The 18597-nt window shown below is 42.8% G+C and overlaps 1 protein-coding gene across 5 annotated transcripts in view; it reads left to right on the top strand.

Annotated features, from left to right (window-relative positions):
- FNBP1L (formin binding protein 1 like) overlaps positions 1–18597 on the top strand; it is a 118668-nt gene that overhangs the window by 35355 nt on the left and 64716 nt on the right. The window contains exon 1 of one of the 5 annotated variants that reach the window (XM_059688865.1): positions 12264–12392. The exons of 2 other annotated variants lie outside the window; for them this stretch is intronic. In XM_059688865.1, coding sequence (XP_059544848.1) covers positions 12318–12392 — 75 coding nt within the window. In that variant the 5' untranslated portion in view covers positions 12264–12317. Of the gene's footprint in view, positions 1–12263; positions 12393–18597 lie in introns of those variants that run through there. 2 more of the 5 variants (XM_059688861.1, XM_059688863.1) reach the window with 2 other exon arrangements.

Genomic DNA, 18597 nt, shown 5'->3' with positions numbered 1-18597 from the left:
ATAAGAATATGCACAATAAAAATGATGCTATTAGGTCTTTCAGTGGACTATTACTTTTCAAGAAAAGGTCAAATGAAACTTTATTTTATTTTTAGGTTTTGTAATTAAATGGCCATCAATTTAGTTTATTTTAGAATATTTTATTACATATGCTAGATTATATTAAAATAACCATGTATGTTCACATTCATATTTTATAAATATGTATTTGCCATTTAATATATCTCGTCTTATATTTATAATATAGTCTATATTTTAAATGCTTTAGTTTTAATGATTTTTAAAAAAATTTTGTTAATCCTCACCCGAGGATATTTTATTTTTTTATTTTAAACTCTTTATTGTTGAGAGTATTACAGATGTCCCTCTTTTTCTCCCCATTGTACACCTGGTTCCCGCCCCACCCCAGGCCTTCACTACCTTATTGTTATGTCCATGGGTAATGCATATATGCATGTAAGTTCTTTGGTTAATCTCTTCCCCCTTCCCCCACCCCCTCCCACCCCGGCCCCCGAGATTTGTCAGTCTGCTCCATGTTTCCATGTCTCTGGTTCTGTTTTATTCATTAGTTTATTTTGTTCATTAGATTCCTTGTTTGATTATTTTGATTTTTAGATTCAGTTGTTGATATGTATTTATTGCCATTTTTTTGTTCATATTTTTTATCTTTTATTTATTTTTTTCTCTTCTTAAAGAATACCCTTCAACATTTCATGTAGTACTGGTTTGGTGGTGATGAACTCCTTTAGGTTTTTCTTGTCTGTGAAGCTTTTTATCTGACCTTCAATTCTAAATGATAGCTTTTTTGGGTAGAGTGCTATTGGTTGTAGATACTTGCTGTTCATCGCTTTCAATATTTCTTTTTTTTTTTTTCACTCATATGTGGAATCTAATGAACAAAATAAACTGATGAACAAAATAGGTCCAGAGACATAGAAGCATAGAACAGACTGTGGAACCTCAGAGGGAAGGTAAGGGCGGGGTGGGTGGGAAGAGATCAACATCCTTGTATGCATGTATAACCCATGGACACAGACAGTAGGGTGGTAAAAGCAGGGGTGGTAATGTTGTGCCCAGATTTCAAGATTCCCAAGGGCCCACCAGGGAGCCAGCGAGTCCGATGCAAAAGCAAAGAGTCCTTCATTTCAAGCTAGCTTGAGCTCCCCGTCCACCACACTCACCGACACAACAGCAAGCCAAGTGGCCGAGAGAGAAAACTCTGTGGAGAGAGGTTTTATAGGGGGTTGGGGTAAGGGGAGGAGAAAGGACTGTGGGCCCTGCCGATTGGCCAGGCGCAAGTTGGTGTCTTGTTACACAGGATGTGGTCATATCTATGGCGACTTCCCTTGATTGTCATTGATTAGTTTAAAGAAGTCCTGAGTGTGGCTAGCAGAGCCTTGGCTTCCGGGAAGAAGCCTTGCTGAGCACATGGCCAAGGTAAGATGGAGGGCATAGCCCTTACCCTGGGGCAAGATGGAGGGCGTAGCCCTTACCCTGGGTCAAGGTGGAGGGCGTAGGCCTCACCCTTTCATTCCCCCCTTTGTCTTGGAACTTCCAGCTCAATCATGAGACGGACTGAATTTCTATTTCACCGTTGCTAGAGGCCCGTACTGGGCACACAGAACTATCAACTGAACTATCCCTATATGCTTAACAAATGGTCCGGTGGAAGGGCAAGAAACCATTTTAGTTTTAACAACTTCTATTGAAATAGGATTTTTCTTCTTAAAATTTCTCCATGGCTATCAAAAAGCCAAATCAAGATTAGTTTATCTACTGTAAAATTTTGGTTAATACTATTTGCCTTGAGGAGGCTCAAGCATTCCTGTTTGTTAGGCTAGGTTTAAATTTAGAGTCTGTTGAACTAAGCCTTCGTTTTTCTGGCTACCATTTTCAGCTGGACCAAGTCTCTTCTGTTGTTTGGTTCCTGGTCTGGGCTGGGCATGGGAAGCAAGAAGCAGCCATGGGGACAGGAGACCTTCCTCAGAAGGGGCGAGTGTTCAAGCCCCTGCACCATTGGGGGGGGGGGTGAGGATCTGTGCCCCACCTCTGTTGAACCCCAAGTTCTCTCCTACTGGCCCCTGGCTGTGCCTGTCTTAGGTTGCCCCACCCTGTGGAGTCTTACCCGTCTTTGACTACCAGCCATCTCTGGGCCAAGTAGAGTGATGTGAGGTTCAGTTCTGTCTCCTTGTTAGCCTATGCCCCTGTGGCCTCCACGCCCAGCACCTGCCTTGGGTTCCCCTCGCCCGCTGGCGGGGCCCTGGCATTGATCACATATCTTGGGAAACCCAGGTTTCTTCTCCAGAGAGGGCCCAGCTTATGCCATTGGGCAAGAGACAGATCCATGGTACCAGCTTTTCATGAACCCAGCTTGAACGGAGAGCTCAGACAACAGTTGTAGACAATTGGGATCCTCTTGGCAATACAGAATACTTAAGTGCCTTCTCAGGAGGGAATAAATCCCTTCATGTATTGCCAGATTTCGGAGGAATTACATAAAGAGAAAAACATACTGATCTACTCTAAGATTTTCTGACTTTCCTTGCTAATTCCTTTTCATGGATTTAAATAAAACCTTCTTTCTATGCATAACCATGCCTCAGACCTTCTATTCTAAACAGGCTTTTTCCAGCTTTACTAGCCCTGACATGGGCATGGTGACCCAGGCCTGCAAGACAGTATTACAGGCTGCCAACTGTTAGCTGTCTCTCAACAGAGACCAAAACTTGATGGGCACTGTTCCCTGCCCAGTTGGGCACTTGCCCTCTTGGCAGCTAGGCACCCTTTACTTTTGGGGGTCACCCCACACAACTCCCTTCCAGGACAGCCAACATACATTCAAACCTGCAAAAGAATCAAAGGTTAATATAACATATCACTACAATAAAACATAATATTGGCATCATGGCCGCTTCAGGCAGCCATATCTTTTGCTACTAAACATGTGATCCTATAAATGGTCCTTGTCTCTTTGGAGCCATGTCCATGAAGATGCAGGCATTATCTAAGTGTATTACACAGTATTGTGGGGGCTCCTGGTGACAGGAGTGATCGCGAGCCATGTTACCGGCATCAGGCAGGTCGAGCACGCCGTAGCTTGAGCTTGAGCGGGTTGCGTTGATCTCGATAGATGCTCCATTTGGTGATGAAGTCTTTCCGGGTCATGGATGGATCCGCTGACTGGACGTGAGTGTGATGGACCCAGGTCGCGACGCCGTCTCCCTTGAGAGCGGTGGGGGTCATCAGCACCACAGTGTAGGGACCCTTCCAACGTGGCTCTAGGGTCTCCCAGCAGTGCCTTCTGACGTAGACCCAATCTCCTGGTCTGTGCTGATGGGGAGTTGGGGTTGGGCTGGCCTCGTAGATGGCGCGGAGGCGCGGCCAAATGTCCTCGTGCGCCCTCTGGAGCCCTCTCAAGGAAAGAGATTGTTAAAGAAAAGCCACCCAGTCCCCGCCAGTCTCCGAGTCAGATTCCTCCTCTCTTGGAGAACTTCAAAGTCCTGATGGCTTCTAGGTAACCCTGTTTATTAGTTACAGCGCTCTGCTTTCTTGCTTTTCTACCAGTTCCCTTTGTGGCAGAGCAGCAACCAGGCCTCTTTCAAGGGAGTGCGCTAGAAGTGGGTATCAGCCCCTCCTTTGCTAGCAGCAACAAGTACCAAACCCTTTCAGTACATTTGACCAGCTTCATTCCCGCCCACCTTTACAGATTCTAAGACCCATTGTCTTCCTTTAACCAGCAGGCCAAATGACATTGGCCTGTATTATTTAATTCAGCACAGGCAGGGGGAAGGGCCCATGAAATCTCTGCCCTGAGGAACTGTGAGCCCCACCTTTAAATGTCCCAATCAGACTAGAAAAGCCACAATACCTTTTAAATCTACCCCAGAATTCCAAAATCCCAATCTAGCACAGAATATCACATAGCAAATCAAAGTTCCCAGCAAACAGACAGACAGACAGATGTTTACTAGTTAGGCGGGCCGATTCCACCTCTGACAGAGAGCAAGCGCTCTTGGGGAAAGATCCCAGTGGCCACTCAAGGCGCTTTGCTATCGGTCAGAGCACTCAGCCTTAAAGAAATCAAGCATGTGCCTTTTTCCCCACAGGCTTCCACACTTACATGAACAAATAATTATACCCAAGTAGACATACAAACATCAAATAAATATTTACACTTACACCCTTTCAGTGAACAAGTACCTTTACAGTCTTGGGATCTTGAGCAGATAACAGGAACACCGCCCAAGTCCCCTGATGGGGGCCTGACAGGAACAGATGTGGGGCCTCCCTTTCCCACATCCCAGGACAGGATTCTTGACCTATGTCTCATCCAGATAGAAACGGTACTCATATTGAACAAGGAAATCAAGACTAAATAGACATTTTAACTAGATATATTCCCCATTAAGAACTTTGAGGTGCATGCCACATTTATACCACAAAATACCAACAAATAAGTTTCAGTTGTGTCGAGATACAGAACAAGTCCCTGAACAGAGGCAGTAGAAAACTGCCTAAGAATGCTTCTTTTCTACCTTTTTAAAAGGTAGGCCAGATTCGAACCCTTAGCCAGTCCGAGTTTTGACATCCCTCCGGAAGTCCCAGAGACGGTGAATACCATCTAGAAGCCATTCCTCCAGATACAGGACAAGTCCCTTAGAGATTCTTGATAATCTACATCAGTAATCCATTCACACAATCCCCCAGAAGTTAAAGAGGAAGGAAAGAACCATTCAATGTCCTTCAAGAGGATTTTGGCGAAACAACAAAATCAACAGATTTAACACATTGGAAAACCAAGGCCAGAAGTACCCTCTGATGTTTCAGGGGTACCAAGGAAGGAGAAGTTAGGCCACGTCCAACCCTTTTCACAATCCACCGTCAGTGACCAGTCCCAGCTCACTGGTCTACCATCCATTTAACATTTCTTTTTCCTCCTATCACACCAAGGCCATGCTTTCCGGGTAGCTAGAACTTTTAAACCACAGTTTCTACCTGAAATAATTGTACTTTACTTTAGAAATTGGATTACTGCTATCCTGGCATAGCTGCTAAATTTCAAAATGGTCACCATTTTCCTGCTGGGGAATTCAAGAAGCAAACCCATAACTATTCACATGTAAACTTGACTATCAACTTCCTGGTGGTACTTGCCTCAGGGCGGGAAATTTCAAAAGAGCTACTTTAAGTCGCCTTGGGAAACCAGCCTGTATTTCTTTGTCAGGTTCATCTCCGCCATTTTTAAGGCCAAAACAGTCTCGGGTTTTTATTCTGTACACAGCAAAAGGTCAAGTTCAGCTCAAAACTATGCGCACTCGTTTTTAAACTGGCCTTTTCCCTTTACATGTGCACAGAAATCCCGGATGCATTTATGAATTTGTAAAAGCTTTTCAATGCTCTATCTACAAGCCCTTTAAGAAATATGAGCTCTATTGTTGGCCCTTATAAAGCCAACTGCTCAAAACATTGGTCTATCATATCACTAAAATTATATTAAGACCGTGATTGCTAATTTATTAAGCATTAAAGATATCTTCTTAAAAATAGTATTAAATAAATCTGAGAGGCAGACACACTTTCTGCCCCATCTGCATTTCCTTAGTAAAACTCCGCCTTAAAACTCCACCCCTGAAATCCCATCCTGCCTCAGTGAGCAGACATTCCTTTTGTGATTGACTAAGTCAGAGGGAGGGGCCTTTGCTGTTCCAAGATGGCGGCCCCTAGGGGCACGGCACACCATGCGGCCAACATGGTGGCTGCCAAGTCAGGCAGCTCAACATTGTGGCTGTGTAAACTGTTCTCTGACAGAAAAGATGATTTCCTCATTCTCACAATAAACAAGGGAAGAGCAAACCAAAACCCCTAAAAGATAGATGGCCAACATTATATTGCAGAACTTTAAACCATGTTTTTTCTGTCTAGGGACTACTGGTGGAAAGCTGATTTCAAAGGAGCCACCTTTTGGCCGCTTGACCTTTTCTGGGAAGGTCGGCTAGCAAAAGGTGTAGCCATTTAAATGCAAACTATCATTCCTAAGATGGCTGCTGGCGGGAATTGGATTACCTGCCTGCTAGGGGAAGGGCATGTCTACCCCTCCCTCCACTAAAAAAAGGTGTAGCTTTAAACTTTTTAACAGCAAGAAAAAAGACCTTAAACTTTCAGAGCTTTAAATCTTAGGTAGCAAATTAAATACTTAGCATTTTTCAAATCATTACTTTTACATTTAAGGATACATTTCAAATAAAATATAAGGCATTTTCAATTAATAGATTAACTTCTATCATCTAGACTTCATACTAGGGATACTCAGATAGCCACACATAGGAGGGGAGAAGGCAGGCCCCCTCCCTCCACATTTACACACTTTCACCAGACATTCTTTCAGAGTTTAAACAATCCATTCAATTCCTAACAACTTCCCAATTCCTGAGGGAGCTCTAAAGCCTCCCCCAATTTCCTTGAAATGATCAATCACAATACCCAAAGGAGCAGTCTGAATCCATCCCATAACGTCCATCCAGTACAAACACAAAACACTAAACAGGGCCCGAAAATACAGCCTTCCAACTCCATGGAAGCAACTAGATGATGGCGTTACGCCAAACCGGCGGGAGCGACCCGCCTCGTCTCAAATCCGCGAGGGGCATACTCACCCCTCGTGAGGGGCATATCCATCCCTCCTGGGGAGCGGAACGTCTTCCAACTCTCCCCCGCCTGTGGTCTTTCACTGCGCATCCGCCTAGACCCCTCAGGCACTTACAGATTCCAGAAACGAGCTCACACAGAACAGAACACACAACGATACAGACACCTACCGCGGTCAGTCAGACTCTTCGGATCGGGGCCCCTCGATGTTCTTGGGAATCCCGGACGAGCCCCCAAATGTTGTGCCCAGATTTCAAGATTCCCAAGGGCCCACCAGGGAGCCAGCGAGTCCGATGCAAAAGCAAAGAGTCCTTCATTTCAAGCTAGCTTGAGCTCCCCGTCCACCACACTCACCGACACAACGGCAAGCCAAGTGGCCGAGAGCGCTTTCAATATTTCTTGCCACTCCCTTTTGGCCTGCAAATTTTCTGTTGGGAAATCATCTGACAGTCATATGGGCACTCCCTGGTAGGTAACTAACTGCTTTTCTCTTGCTGCTTTTAAGATTCGCTCTTGTCTTTAATCTTTGGCATTTTAATTATGATGTGTCTTGGTGTGGGCCTCTTTGGGTTCCTCTTGTTTGAAACTCCCTGTGCTTCTTGAACTTATGTCTATTTCTTTCACCAGAGAGGGGAAGTTTTCTGTCATTTCTTCAAATAGGTTGTTCTTTCTCTTCTCCTTCTGGCACCCCCATGATGCAAATGTTGGTATGCTTGAAGTTGTCCCAGAGACTCCTTATACTATCTTAAAATTTTTGGATTCTTTTTTCTTTTTTGCTCTTCTGATTGGGTGATTTTTACTGCCTCATATTCCAAATTGCTGATTTGACTCTCAGCATTATTTGCTGTTGATTCTCAGTAAATTATTCTTCATTTTATTTAGTGTATCCTTCATTTCTGACTGGTCCTTTTTCATGTTTTTGATGTTCTCACTAATATTCTTGAAGTTCTCACTAAGTCCCTTGAAGCTCTCATTAAGATCCTTGAGCAACCTTATAACCATTGTTTTGAACTCTGTCTAGTAGTTTGCTTGCTTCCATTTCCTTTAGTTCTTTCTCTGGAGATTTCTTCTGTTTTTTCATTTGTGACATGTTTCTTTTTCTCTGCATTTTGGCTGTTTCCATTTGTTTCTGTGTATTAAGTAGAGCTACTGTATCTCCTGGAATAGAGTGAGGATATTGGATATGAGAGAGAGAGAGAGAGAGAGAGAGCAGGGAATCAAACCCAGTGAGCCTTTGGTGCATGGGCTGACACTAACCACTGAGTACACTGGCCAGGGCAAGTTTTACTGATATTTTTAAAAGTAGTTAACGAATTCTGAACACTTTAAAACACTGTTATTGAAACTAACATTTCAATAGTAATTGAAGTAAATGCCAAAATAAATAATAATGGTACTAAAATTAGTATTTTAGCATTAAATGAAATAAATACAGAAAATAGTTTTGTAATAGAAACTGTATATTTATTCCATACACTCCTGTAGGTTTGATATATTTTACAATAAAAAAGAAATTAATTAAAAAATGTACTGCATAAACTATGCTTTAGATTTGAGTATTTAGAGTAAAGAGAACTTTTATGAATTTAGTTGTTTTAGAAGTATATGGAATAAATATTTTAAAAATTTGTCATCTTTCTGGAAATATTTTATATAAAGCTTTATACATGATCTGTTCTTTAGAAATTTGTAGCAAAAAAACAAAACAAAAACCTTAAGTGTGACTTATCAAAGAACTACATAGTGAAATTATTTTGGAAATTAACCAGATTTTTTTTGTTTTTTTCTTAAAAAGGTGGCCACTTTTGAAAAGGATAGTCTCTCTATTGAACTTAGGGCATTTGCTAACAGCAAAGAGTTCATGCTCTTGCATCCCACAGGGTTTTATCACTAGTTAGTAATATACATCTTGTTCAATGGAATTTGTAGATTTGTAACACAAAGGATTTCTATATCTTAATGTATCATATAATTTATTGACAAGGATAGAGAGAATTGGATAATAACATACTTATTTTTAAAAATATGTATTTTTATTGATTTCAGAGAGGAAGGGAGAGGGAGAGAGAGATAGAAACATTAATGATGATGAGAGAGAATCATTGATTAGCTGCCTTCTGCATACCCCACACCAGGGATTGAGCCTACAACCTGGGCACATTCCCTGACCAGGAATCAAACCATGATCTCCTGGTTCATAGGTTGCCGCTCAACCATTGAGCCACATAGGCTGGGCAACATACTTATTTTTTATAGCCACCTCTGTTACTTTTTAGATAATGAACAGTATGGACTTAGGTCAGTGGTCAGCAAACTCATTAGTCAACAGAGCCAAATATCAACAGTACAAAGATTGAAATTTCTTTTGAGAGCCAAATTTTCTACACTTCAGCTATATAGGTAGGTACATTGTTATTAACTTAATTAGGGTACTCCTAAGCTGGCCTTTGCTAAAAACGTCCTCAATCTGATTGAGGTACGTTAGCTGAGGTTGACCCCTTCCAACTCTCCCATCCATCCACATTCGTCTTGTATACTTGTTTCGTCTATTCTTAAATTGATGACAAAAATACCTGTAGGATTTGCAGCTGGTTGGACAAATACAGGTAACTTTATCCTTCTAGTAGGAACTTTTGTCACCCGTGCGCTCACGCGATTTGTGGACGCGACTAGCACTAACCACTGCACAATGAGACTGCTGACTGACTGGCTTACTCAACTCGTGCATGAATCGCATGCGCCTCCCCTGCGCTGTGTATCCCGCGGCCTGCCTGTGCTGCGTCTCCCGTCGCCCAACCGACCGACACCCCCCACTTCTTCTAAAGCCACTTCTTCAAAATAGACTCGCTTATGGTTGGGGGTCACCACAACATGAGGAACTGTATTAAAGGGTTGCAGCATTGTTTTCAAAATAGACTCACCCAGGCTGAAAAATCAACTTCTGCACATGGGCCACGAAGTTTCAATCACGCTGTATGTGTGGGCCTGCACGTGGTATTTTGTGGAAGAGCCACACTCAAGGGGCCAAAGAGCCGAATGTGGCTCGCGAGCTGCGGTTTGCCGACCACTGACTTAGGTGATGCTGTCCTTTTTGATCTTGGCTGATTTTAACAAAGCATTGAAAAATATTTTCTTATTTCTCTTTCTGCTTTTAATTTGTAGTTTCTTTTTCCTGGAATGTGCTTCTTTCTTATATGTAGGTGTCTATATTCTACCTATCTTTTAGGACCCAGTTTAAAATTTATCTGCTTACCCATAGCTATCATACTCAGTGGTGAAAGATTGAAAGCTTTTCCTCTAAGAGCTACATAAGGATGCCTGCTCTTGCCACTTCTATTCAGCATAGAATTCAGCAAATTTTCTCTATCCAAATTCTCTCTATCTAGCCAGAGCAATTATGCAAGAAAAGAAATGAAATATACCCAAATCTGAAAGTGTCTACTGAGCACAAAAGATTCAGGAGGTTTTGGCTAGAAATAAATGGTAAAGATTTATTTAACCGTCTTTGGATTTGCAAATTGGGAAGGCAACTAGGCAGTATCCTGAGTGTTCCAAAGAAAAAAGGAAAGCTTAAAGTTTTTTATAGTAAAAGTCACATTCTTGAGAAGAAATCAGCACTGTATTCTTAGCCCTTGGATTAGTTCAAAATGATAATCAGTCATATGTCAGGTGATCTGGATGATGGATGTCAGGTGGTCTGGCTACATGAACATTCTTTTTAAGTTGTTCAAAGGGTTATCAGAGGTTTATCTGTAGGAATTATGTATCTGTGTATCTACAGACACAACTGAAAAGTTAAAAAGTTTAACTTCTTAGGCTAGTTAAAGCAAGAATGGAATTGTTTTGTTATGGCTCAGACTACTTAATTTTAATAATTTAGCAGCTTGACTGTAATGACTCAGTTTTATTTCTTCCGTCTTTCCTCAAGTAGAAGAAGTAAAATTGTCTCTGCAGATCATGCAATCTTATAGGTAAGAAACACACAAAACTTTCAGAACTAATAAATTCAGTAAAACTTAGGGTACAAAATCAGCATGCAAAAATCAATTGGGTTTTTATACACTAACAGTGAACAATCTGAAAGGAAATTAAGAAAACAGTACCATTTATAATAGCATCAAAATTAATAAAATACTTGAATAAATGACCAAGAAGGTGAAAGACTTATCTATCATAAACTGCAAAACACTTGAAAAAAAAAGGACACAAATAAATGGAGAAGACATCCATGTTCATAGACTGAAAAAGACTTAATATTGTTAAGATCTTCATAACACCCAAAGTTATCTACAGAATCAATGTAATTTAAAATCCCAATGAGATTTTTTTGCAGAATAGAAAAAAATCAGTTCTAAAATTCATATGGTTCCCCAAGGGACACTGAATAGCAAAAATAATCTTGAAAAAAGAACATAGTTGGAGAACTCACTCTTTCTGATGCCAAACTTATAACAAAGTTACAGTATGGTACACAACAGAAAACCCAGAATAAACCCTCACATATGTGATCAAATGATTTTGAACAAAGTAGCAATAAATCAAAGATCTAAATGTAATAGCTAAAGTTATAAAACTCATAGAAGAAAATATAAGGGAAAAGTTTCATGGCATTAGACTTGGCAGTGATTTCTTTTATTTGACACCAACAGCATAGCCCACAAAAGAAAATAAACTTTAAATAAATAAATTTAAAACTTTTATGAATTAAAGGACACTATAATATATTGAAAATGCAACCAACAGAATGGGAGAAAATATTTGCAAGTCATATATCTGAATAGGGAGTAGCATCCAGAATATATAAATAATTCCCACAACTCAACAAACCAAAAAAACCCAACCTATTAAGAAGTGGGCAAGGGACTTGCATAGACATTTCTTCAAAGAAGATATACAAATGGCCAATAAGTACATGAAAAGATGTCCAAGATCGCTACTCATTACTAAAATGCAAATCAAAATGACAGTGAGACCATTGGGGTGGCTGTAAGAAAAACAGAAAGTAACAGGTGTTGACAAGGATGTGGAGAAATTGGAACCCTTGTGCATAGTTGGTGGGAATATGAAATGGTACAGACACTGCAAAAAACAGTATGGCAGTTCCTCAAAAATTAACCATAGAATTATTGTGTAAGATCTGGCAACTCAACTTCTGATATATAAACAAAAGAATTCAAAGCAGGATTTTGAAGAGATATTTGTACATCTGTATCCATAGCATTATTCACAACTAGAGGCCCGATGCACAAAAATTTGTGCACTCTGGGGGGTCTCTCAGCCCAGCCTGCGCCCTCTTGCAGTCTGGGACCTCTCGGGGGATGTCTGACTGACGGCTTAAGCCCACTCCCTGGGGGGATTTGGCCTAAGCTGGCAGTCAGACATCCCTCTGGCAGCCCGGGAACCCTCGGGGATGTTTGACTTACGGTGGACATCCTTAGCGCTGCTGAGCGGCGCTCCCCTTGTGGAAGCGCACTGACCACCAGGGGTCAGCTCCTGGTTGAGCATCTGCCCCCTGGTGGTCAGTGTGCATCATAGTGACCAGTTGTCCCCAGTCATTTGGCCATTAAGGTCAATTTGCTTATTATCCTTTTATTATATAGGATAGCCAGGAGGTAAAAGCAACTCATGCCCATTGACAGATGAATGGATAAGCACACTGGTATGCATGTACAATGAAATACTATTCAGCCTTAAAAAGGAAGAAAATTCTGACAAATGCTATAATATGGAAGGACCTTGAGGACATGGTAAGTTAACCCAGTCACAAAAAGAAAGGAATTACTGTATGATTCCACTTATATATGAGGCACTCAGAGTAGTCATGCGCCACATAATGATGAAGCACATTTTAAATGATTTTCCCATAAGATTATAATGGAGCTGAATTTAAAAAAACTTTTTTTCAGAAAGAGGAAGGGGGAGGGAAAGAGAGAAAGATAGAAATATCAATGATGAGTGAGAGTAATTGATCCGCCTGCCTCTTGCATGGGGAATGAGCCCAAAACCCAGGCCTGTACCCTGACTGGGAATCGAACCATGACTTCCTGGTTTATAGGTCGATGTTAACCATTGATCCACACCATCTGGCTGAGTTTTCTATAAGAAATAGGAGGGTATGTGGTTCAGGAGGAATTCTTTTTTTTCTCTGACAGTAGCAATATTTGTGGGGTTTGGGAATAGATTTCCTCTCAGAGCACCTCAATTTTGAGTGCACAGATTATATTCTAATCACCACTGACCTGTTTCAGCACAGAGGAGCCCTGTCCCACCAACACTACATATTCAGAGGGTGCCACAGCCCTTCCAGATCTAGCATGATGGTCTTCAGAGTACACTGCCATAAACTTAGTTGAGGACCTAAGATCCTGTTCAAGGGCACAGGTCCCCAGGAGCCACCTTAACAAGTGTTAAGGGCCACTGCCACTTCAGTAAAAGCTTTCCCTGACAGTGTGGAGCCTGCTTGCCTCTGTGTTATAATGATATGAAGCATAGATAAGTTTTGTTTTTTCCCATCAGTTTAATGCTAGAGAGAGATCTTCCTGCCAGATAGGATCAATGGAACCAAAAACAACTTTCCAAAGTCAAAATAATTGAGTCCCCAGTTCTATATCTTCATGTTAAACACCCCATCCCTTTTTAAAATGAATACCACATAAGTTCCTTAATCTGACCATTGCTCCAAAATGCAATAGCCAAAACCAAACTGCCATGACAATCCCCTATATTCCTCTATGTCTCCATCTTGATTTCTTATTCCTATTGATCTTCAGGTCAACTTCCCTCCCTCCTTTGACAGTCACTATTACGGTGTGATCTAAACCTTGCCCAGCCAGTTTCTCCTCGATATTTCCATTCACTCCAGCCCACATCTCTATTCATGGAGCAGTGTTGACAGCTTCAGTGTTCTGTTTATGAGCCTGTTGAAAGGGAGGAGGGACAGGGCTTGTGGAACAGTGCTTATAAAGTAACTGGAGGCCCGATGCAGGAATTCATGCACCAGTGAGGTCCCTCGGCCTGGCCTGGCCTGTGGGATTGGGCTGAAACCAGCTCTCTGACATCCCCTGAGGGGTCCTGGATTGTGAGAGTGTGCAGGCCAGGCCGAGGGACCCCACCAGTGCACTGGGGTCAGGGAGGGACGTGGAAGGTTGGCCAGTGGGGAGGGACCGTGGAAGGGCTCCAGGGTGTTTCCGGTCCATCTCGCTCAATCCCGATCAGCCAGACCTCAGCAGCAAGCTCACCTACCGGTTGGAGCGTCTTCCCCCTGGTGGTCAGTGCACATCATAGCGACTGGTCAACTGGTCAGTTGTCTGCCCCCTGGTGGTCAGTGCACGTTATCATGAGCGGTTGAGCGGCCTTAGCATATCATTAGCATATTGTGCTTTGATTGGTTGAATGGCTGACCAGACACTTAGCATATTAGGCTTTTATTATGTAGGATGTCCTAGGCCTTCACATTTGCTCATCACTCATATACTTACCCAGAGCAACTCAGTTCTGCAGGCTCCATTCATGGTAAGTACCCTATACAGCTGTACCATTTTTTATCTTTCACACTGATTTTTATTGTACATTTTCTACTTTAAGATATGTTTTGATACATAATGCTTACCACTGTGTTGTAATTGCTGGAAGTATTCATGCAGTTACTGCTGTACAGGTTTGTAGCCTGTGAGCAATGGGCTGTACCATAGAGCCTAGGTGTGTAGTAGGCTACAGCATCTAAGTTTGTGTAAGTGCACTCTATGATGTTTGTACAGTGATGAAGTCACCTAATGACACATTCCTCAGCATGTACCTCTATCTTCAAACAATACATGATTGTAGTAAAAATTACAGACAGAAAGTAGAATGGTGTTTGCCAGGGCCTGAAGGGAGGAGAGCACGAGGAGTTATTTTTTACGAGACCAGTGCTCTAACCCCTGAGCTATGAAGCCACAGCTAAGGAGGAGTTATTTTTTAATGGGTACAAAGTTTCAGTTTTACAAGATGAAAAGAATTGTAGAGATGGATAGTCGTTATGGCTACACAGCAGTGTGAATGTACTTCTCACTGAACTGTACTCTTGAAAATGGTTAAGATGGTAAATTTTATGTTATGTGTATTTAATTGCAATTTAAAAAATGACATTGTAAGGATTAGTAAAAACTCTACGGGTTAAAAATTTTTTAAAAAGGGGGAAACAAATCTTGGGCATCTGTTGACGTAACTAATCAACTTCAGTAAACGCCATGTTTAGAAATATCTCTGTTTTATTTTAGCTTTATATTTGGAATTATATGTCCCTTTAATTTCTACTTTACAAAAGAACACATGACTTTGAATAATAGCAAATTTAATCTTTTTATTTTAGAGTTTTAATGAATTAAAAGGTAGCTTTACACACCTACAATAGAACTCTAACCTTGACTTCAAAACCTTTTTTTAGCACATTCATTAAAACCCTGCGATAGTGGGACAAGTGAGATCCAAAAATTTTAATAGCATAAAGTACAGTGTAAGGTTTGTGAAAATGTTATTTAGTTTGTTGTACTATCAGAAAAAAGCACAAAAGTAGAGATGGTGAAGAATTATACCTAAGTGACACTTAACTGAGGGGAGAAGGTCCCAAATGATCTTGTATTGGTTCATTTCCTATCTTACTCTCTGAAGGACTTTTAGCTTGTTGCTGTTTTGAGAACAAGAGCAAGGTAGAGGACGGGAAGCAGTTACATTGTATTCAAATTTGTGTATCGTCCCTCTTGCTTTATTCAGTGATATTATGCTTGTTAGTCTTATTAGAAACACTAGAGGCCCGGTGCACAAATGCACTCGGGCGGGCTGGGGGGGGGGGTCCCTCAGCCGGGCCTGTGCCCTCTCGCAGTCTGGGACCCCTTGGGGGAATGTTCACCTGCTGGCTTAGGCCCGATCCCCTGGGGGATCGGGCCTAAGCTGGTAGTCAGACATCCCTCTGGCAGCCCAAGAGCCCTTGGGGGATGTCCACTTGCCAGTGGGGAGCAGGCCGGACATCCTTAGTGCTGCTGAAAAGGTGGGAGTGGCTCCCACCACCACCGCTGTATTGGCAGCCATCAGCCTGGCTTGTGGCTGAGCAGAGCTCCCCCTGTGGGAGTGCACTTACCACCAGGGGGTAGCTCCTGCATTGAGCGTCTGCCTCCTGGTGGTCAGTGTGTGTCATAGTGACCAGTCATTCCCAGTCGTTCTGCTGTTAGGGTCAATTTGCATATTACCTTTTTATTATATAGGACTAGGGGCCCGGTGCACGAAATTCGTGCACTGGGTGTGTGTGTGGGGGGGGAGTGTCCCTCAGCCCAGCCTGCCCCCTCTCACATACTGGGAGCCCTCAGGCGTTGACCCCCATCACCCTCCAATCGCAGGATCGGCCCCTTGCCCAGGCCTGACGCCTCTGACAGAGGCGTCAGGCCTGGGCAGGGGACCCTCATTTCCCCCCATCACTGGTTCTGCCCCCAGCCCAGGCCTGATGCCTCAGCCAGAGGCGTAGACCCCCATCACACTCCGATCACCTAATCGGCCCCTTTCCCAGGCCTGATGCCTCCGCCAGAGGTGTCAGGCTTGGACAGGGGACCCCCATCTCCCCCGGATCACTGGCTCTGGCCCCCGCCCAGGCCTGAGGCCTCTGGCCCAGGAATCATGCCTGGGCAGGGGACCCCCATCTCCCTCTGATCGCTTGCTCCACCCCCCGCCCAAGCCTGACGCCTCTGACCCAGGCTTCAGGCCTGGGCAAGGGGACCATCATATCCCCCCAATCCCCGATTCCGCCCCCCACCCAGGCCTGATGCCTCGGCCAGAGGAGTTGACCCTCATCACCCTCCGATCACCAATCACCGGATCGGACCCTTGACCAGGCCTGAGGCCTCTGGCAGAGGTGTCAGGCCTGGGCAGGGGACCCCCAGCTCCCCGCGGTTGCAGGCTCCGCTCCTGCCCAGGCCTAATGCCTCTGGCTGAGGCGTCCGGCTCGGGCAGCGGGGACCCGCAGCTGCAGTGGCCCCGCGATCGTGGGCTCCGCTTTAGGCCCAGGCAAGGGACCTCTAGCTCCCGGGACTGCCAGCTTCGACCGTGCCCCAGCTCACATCGCTGGCTCCACCCCTACTTCCTGCTATCACTGGCCAGGGCGGCAAAGGCGCCTGATTCTCCGATCATGGCTGGGGGGCAGGGCAAAGGCGGCCCTGGGGCCGCCTTTGCCCTGCCCTCCAGCTCTTACCTCCCCCCTGGGTTTCTGATCACTGTCAGTGGCAGGGGGCTTCTTCCTGCTTTCCCTTTCGCCTCCCTGCATTGTGCCTACATATGCAAATTAACCGCCATCTTGTTGGCAGTTAACTGCCAATCATAGTTGGCAGTTAATTTGCATATAGCCCTGATTAGCCAATGAAAAGGGTATCGTCGTACGCCAATTACCATTTTTCTCTTTTATTAGTGTTGATGGTATAAAAGAACTCCTTTGAAATTTCAGAGTTGGGGTGTTGTTCCCAAAGATTTAAGTTGAATTTGTTGCATTTAAAGAAGTTTCAGCTGTGCTAATTTGGGTTCTCTGAGAAATAGCCACCCAAATGGGATTAAACCAAGAACTCATTAGAGGTAATACCTGGGAGAGGAAATGGAGAGGGAGCCAGAGGCAGAAAAAGCTGTAAGACCACAAGCCAAGTCTGACCTTGATGGAGGAAGAGAGGGAGGAAGGAAGGAAGATTGAGTAGGAGTAGCTTAGGTTGCAGGGAAATTTTAAGGAGAGTTTCGCAAGGCTTTTGGGGAGACCTTGAGCCAAATTCACTTGTCAGAAGAGTCCTTGGACTCCCTGAACCAGATCTGTCTTTTAATCCCTGCCTTTCTCAGTCATTATGTGGGAACAACTGCAGCCCTGTCAGCTCTGCTTCCTGTGGTTAGAAATTTGAGAGGCACATTCTCATAGTTTCACCATCATCTTCTTACGTTATTTTTTATTTTTTATGTGGAATCTATTATGACCTGCTAAACACTGCCTTGAAGAAACATGGCTCTATTGATTAAGAGCTTTTGTGTATTCATTTATAACCATACTTGGAGAAATTGAAGAATTGTATTATTTTTGTCTTGTCATATATTTGGTGCTTATTGATTTAAATTATAAATGCAAAAGAGGGAAGGGAACTACCCGCCCGCCCCCTCTAAGCCTTTAACACCTCCTTGTAGTTACTGCTAATGTCAATGGTGGTAGAGTAGAGGAGAATGTCATGGGAAGAGAAGTAAAAAAATATGCAATAGGATATTGGAAGGAGCACCTGGATAGATTTTGAAGTAACTAAGAGCTTAATTTAGAATTTAATTAAAGTTTTAATTAAAAGTTAAGATAGCAAGTGAGTTTCTTAAATATACAAGTTTGCATCTGTCTTTTAAAAAAGCAAAACCATGAGAAAACATGCAAATAATTAATAAGTTGACTTTTTAAAACTTAAAATATTTCTCATTTACTTTGGAGGTCGATGTTGTTGATCCTGAGTTATAAATTGATTTCTTGGTTCCATGAAACTTAAACACAAAGAAAATTTCTACAGTCCCATATGAATCAAAGACTGAGAAAAGTCATTTGTGTTAGATCTTAAAAATGTCTTTGGCAGTACTTCGGTATTCAGAAGTGTTGGAGAAACTTTGGCAGCAAAGCAGAGCCATAGAGTAAGACCAAACTAGGACAGCAAAGTCATTATTCTGCTTTTTAGTGAAGAAAGTATTTTTTAAACAGTTGTGACCTTTGGTGTTATACCAAAAATACCTTATTGGGACTTCATTTGGATGCAAGGCTGTGTCAAAGTATTTAGAAACACAAGGATTGAATATTAAGTAGTGACTTCTAAAAAAATTATAACATTTTAAATGCATAAATAGTTATTTTTATGCCAGTTTTAACTTTTTTGTTGTTTTTCTTAAAAAATACCAGCTTTAATTTAAAAATGTTTTTCATGTGTCCCC

The sequence above is a fragment of the Myotis daubentonii genome, chromosome 3 (assembly GCF_963259705.1).
Source record: "Myotis daubentonii chromosome 3, mMyoDau2.1, whole genome shotgun sequence".
In the NCBI taxonomy this organism is placed as follows: Eukaryota; Metazoa; Chordata; class Mammalia; order Chiroptera; family Vespertilionidae; genus Myotis; species Myotis daubentonii.
This window is presented reverse-complemented; position numbering and strand designations above follow the sequence as displayed.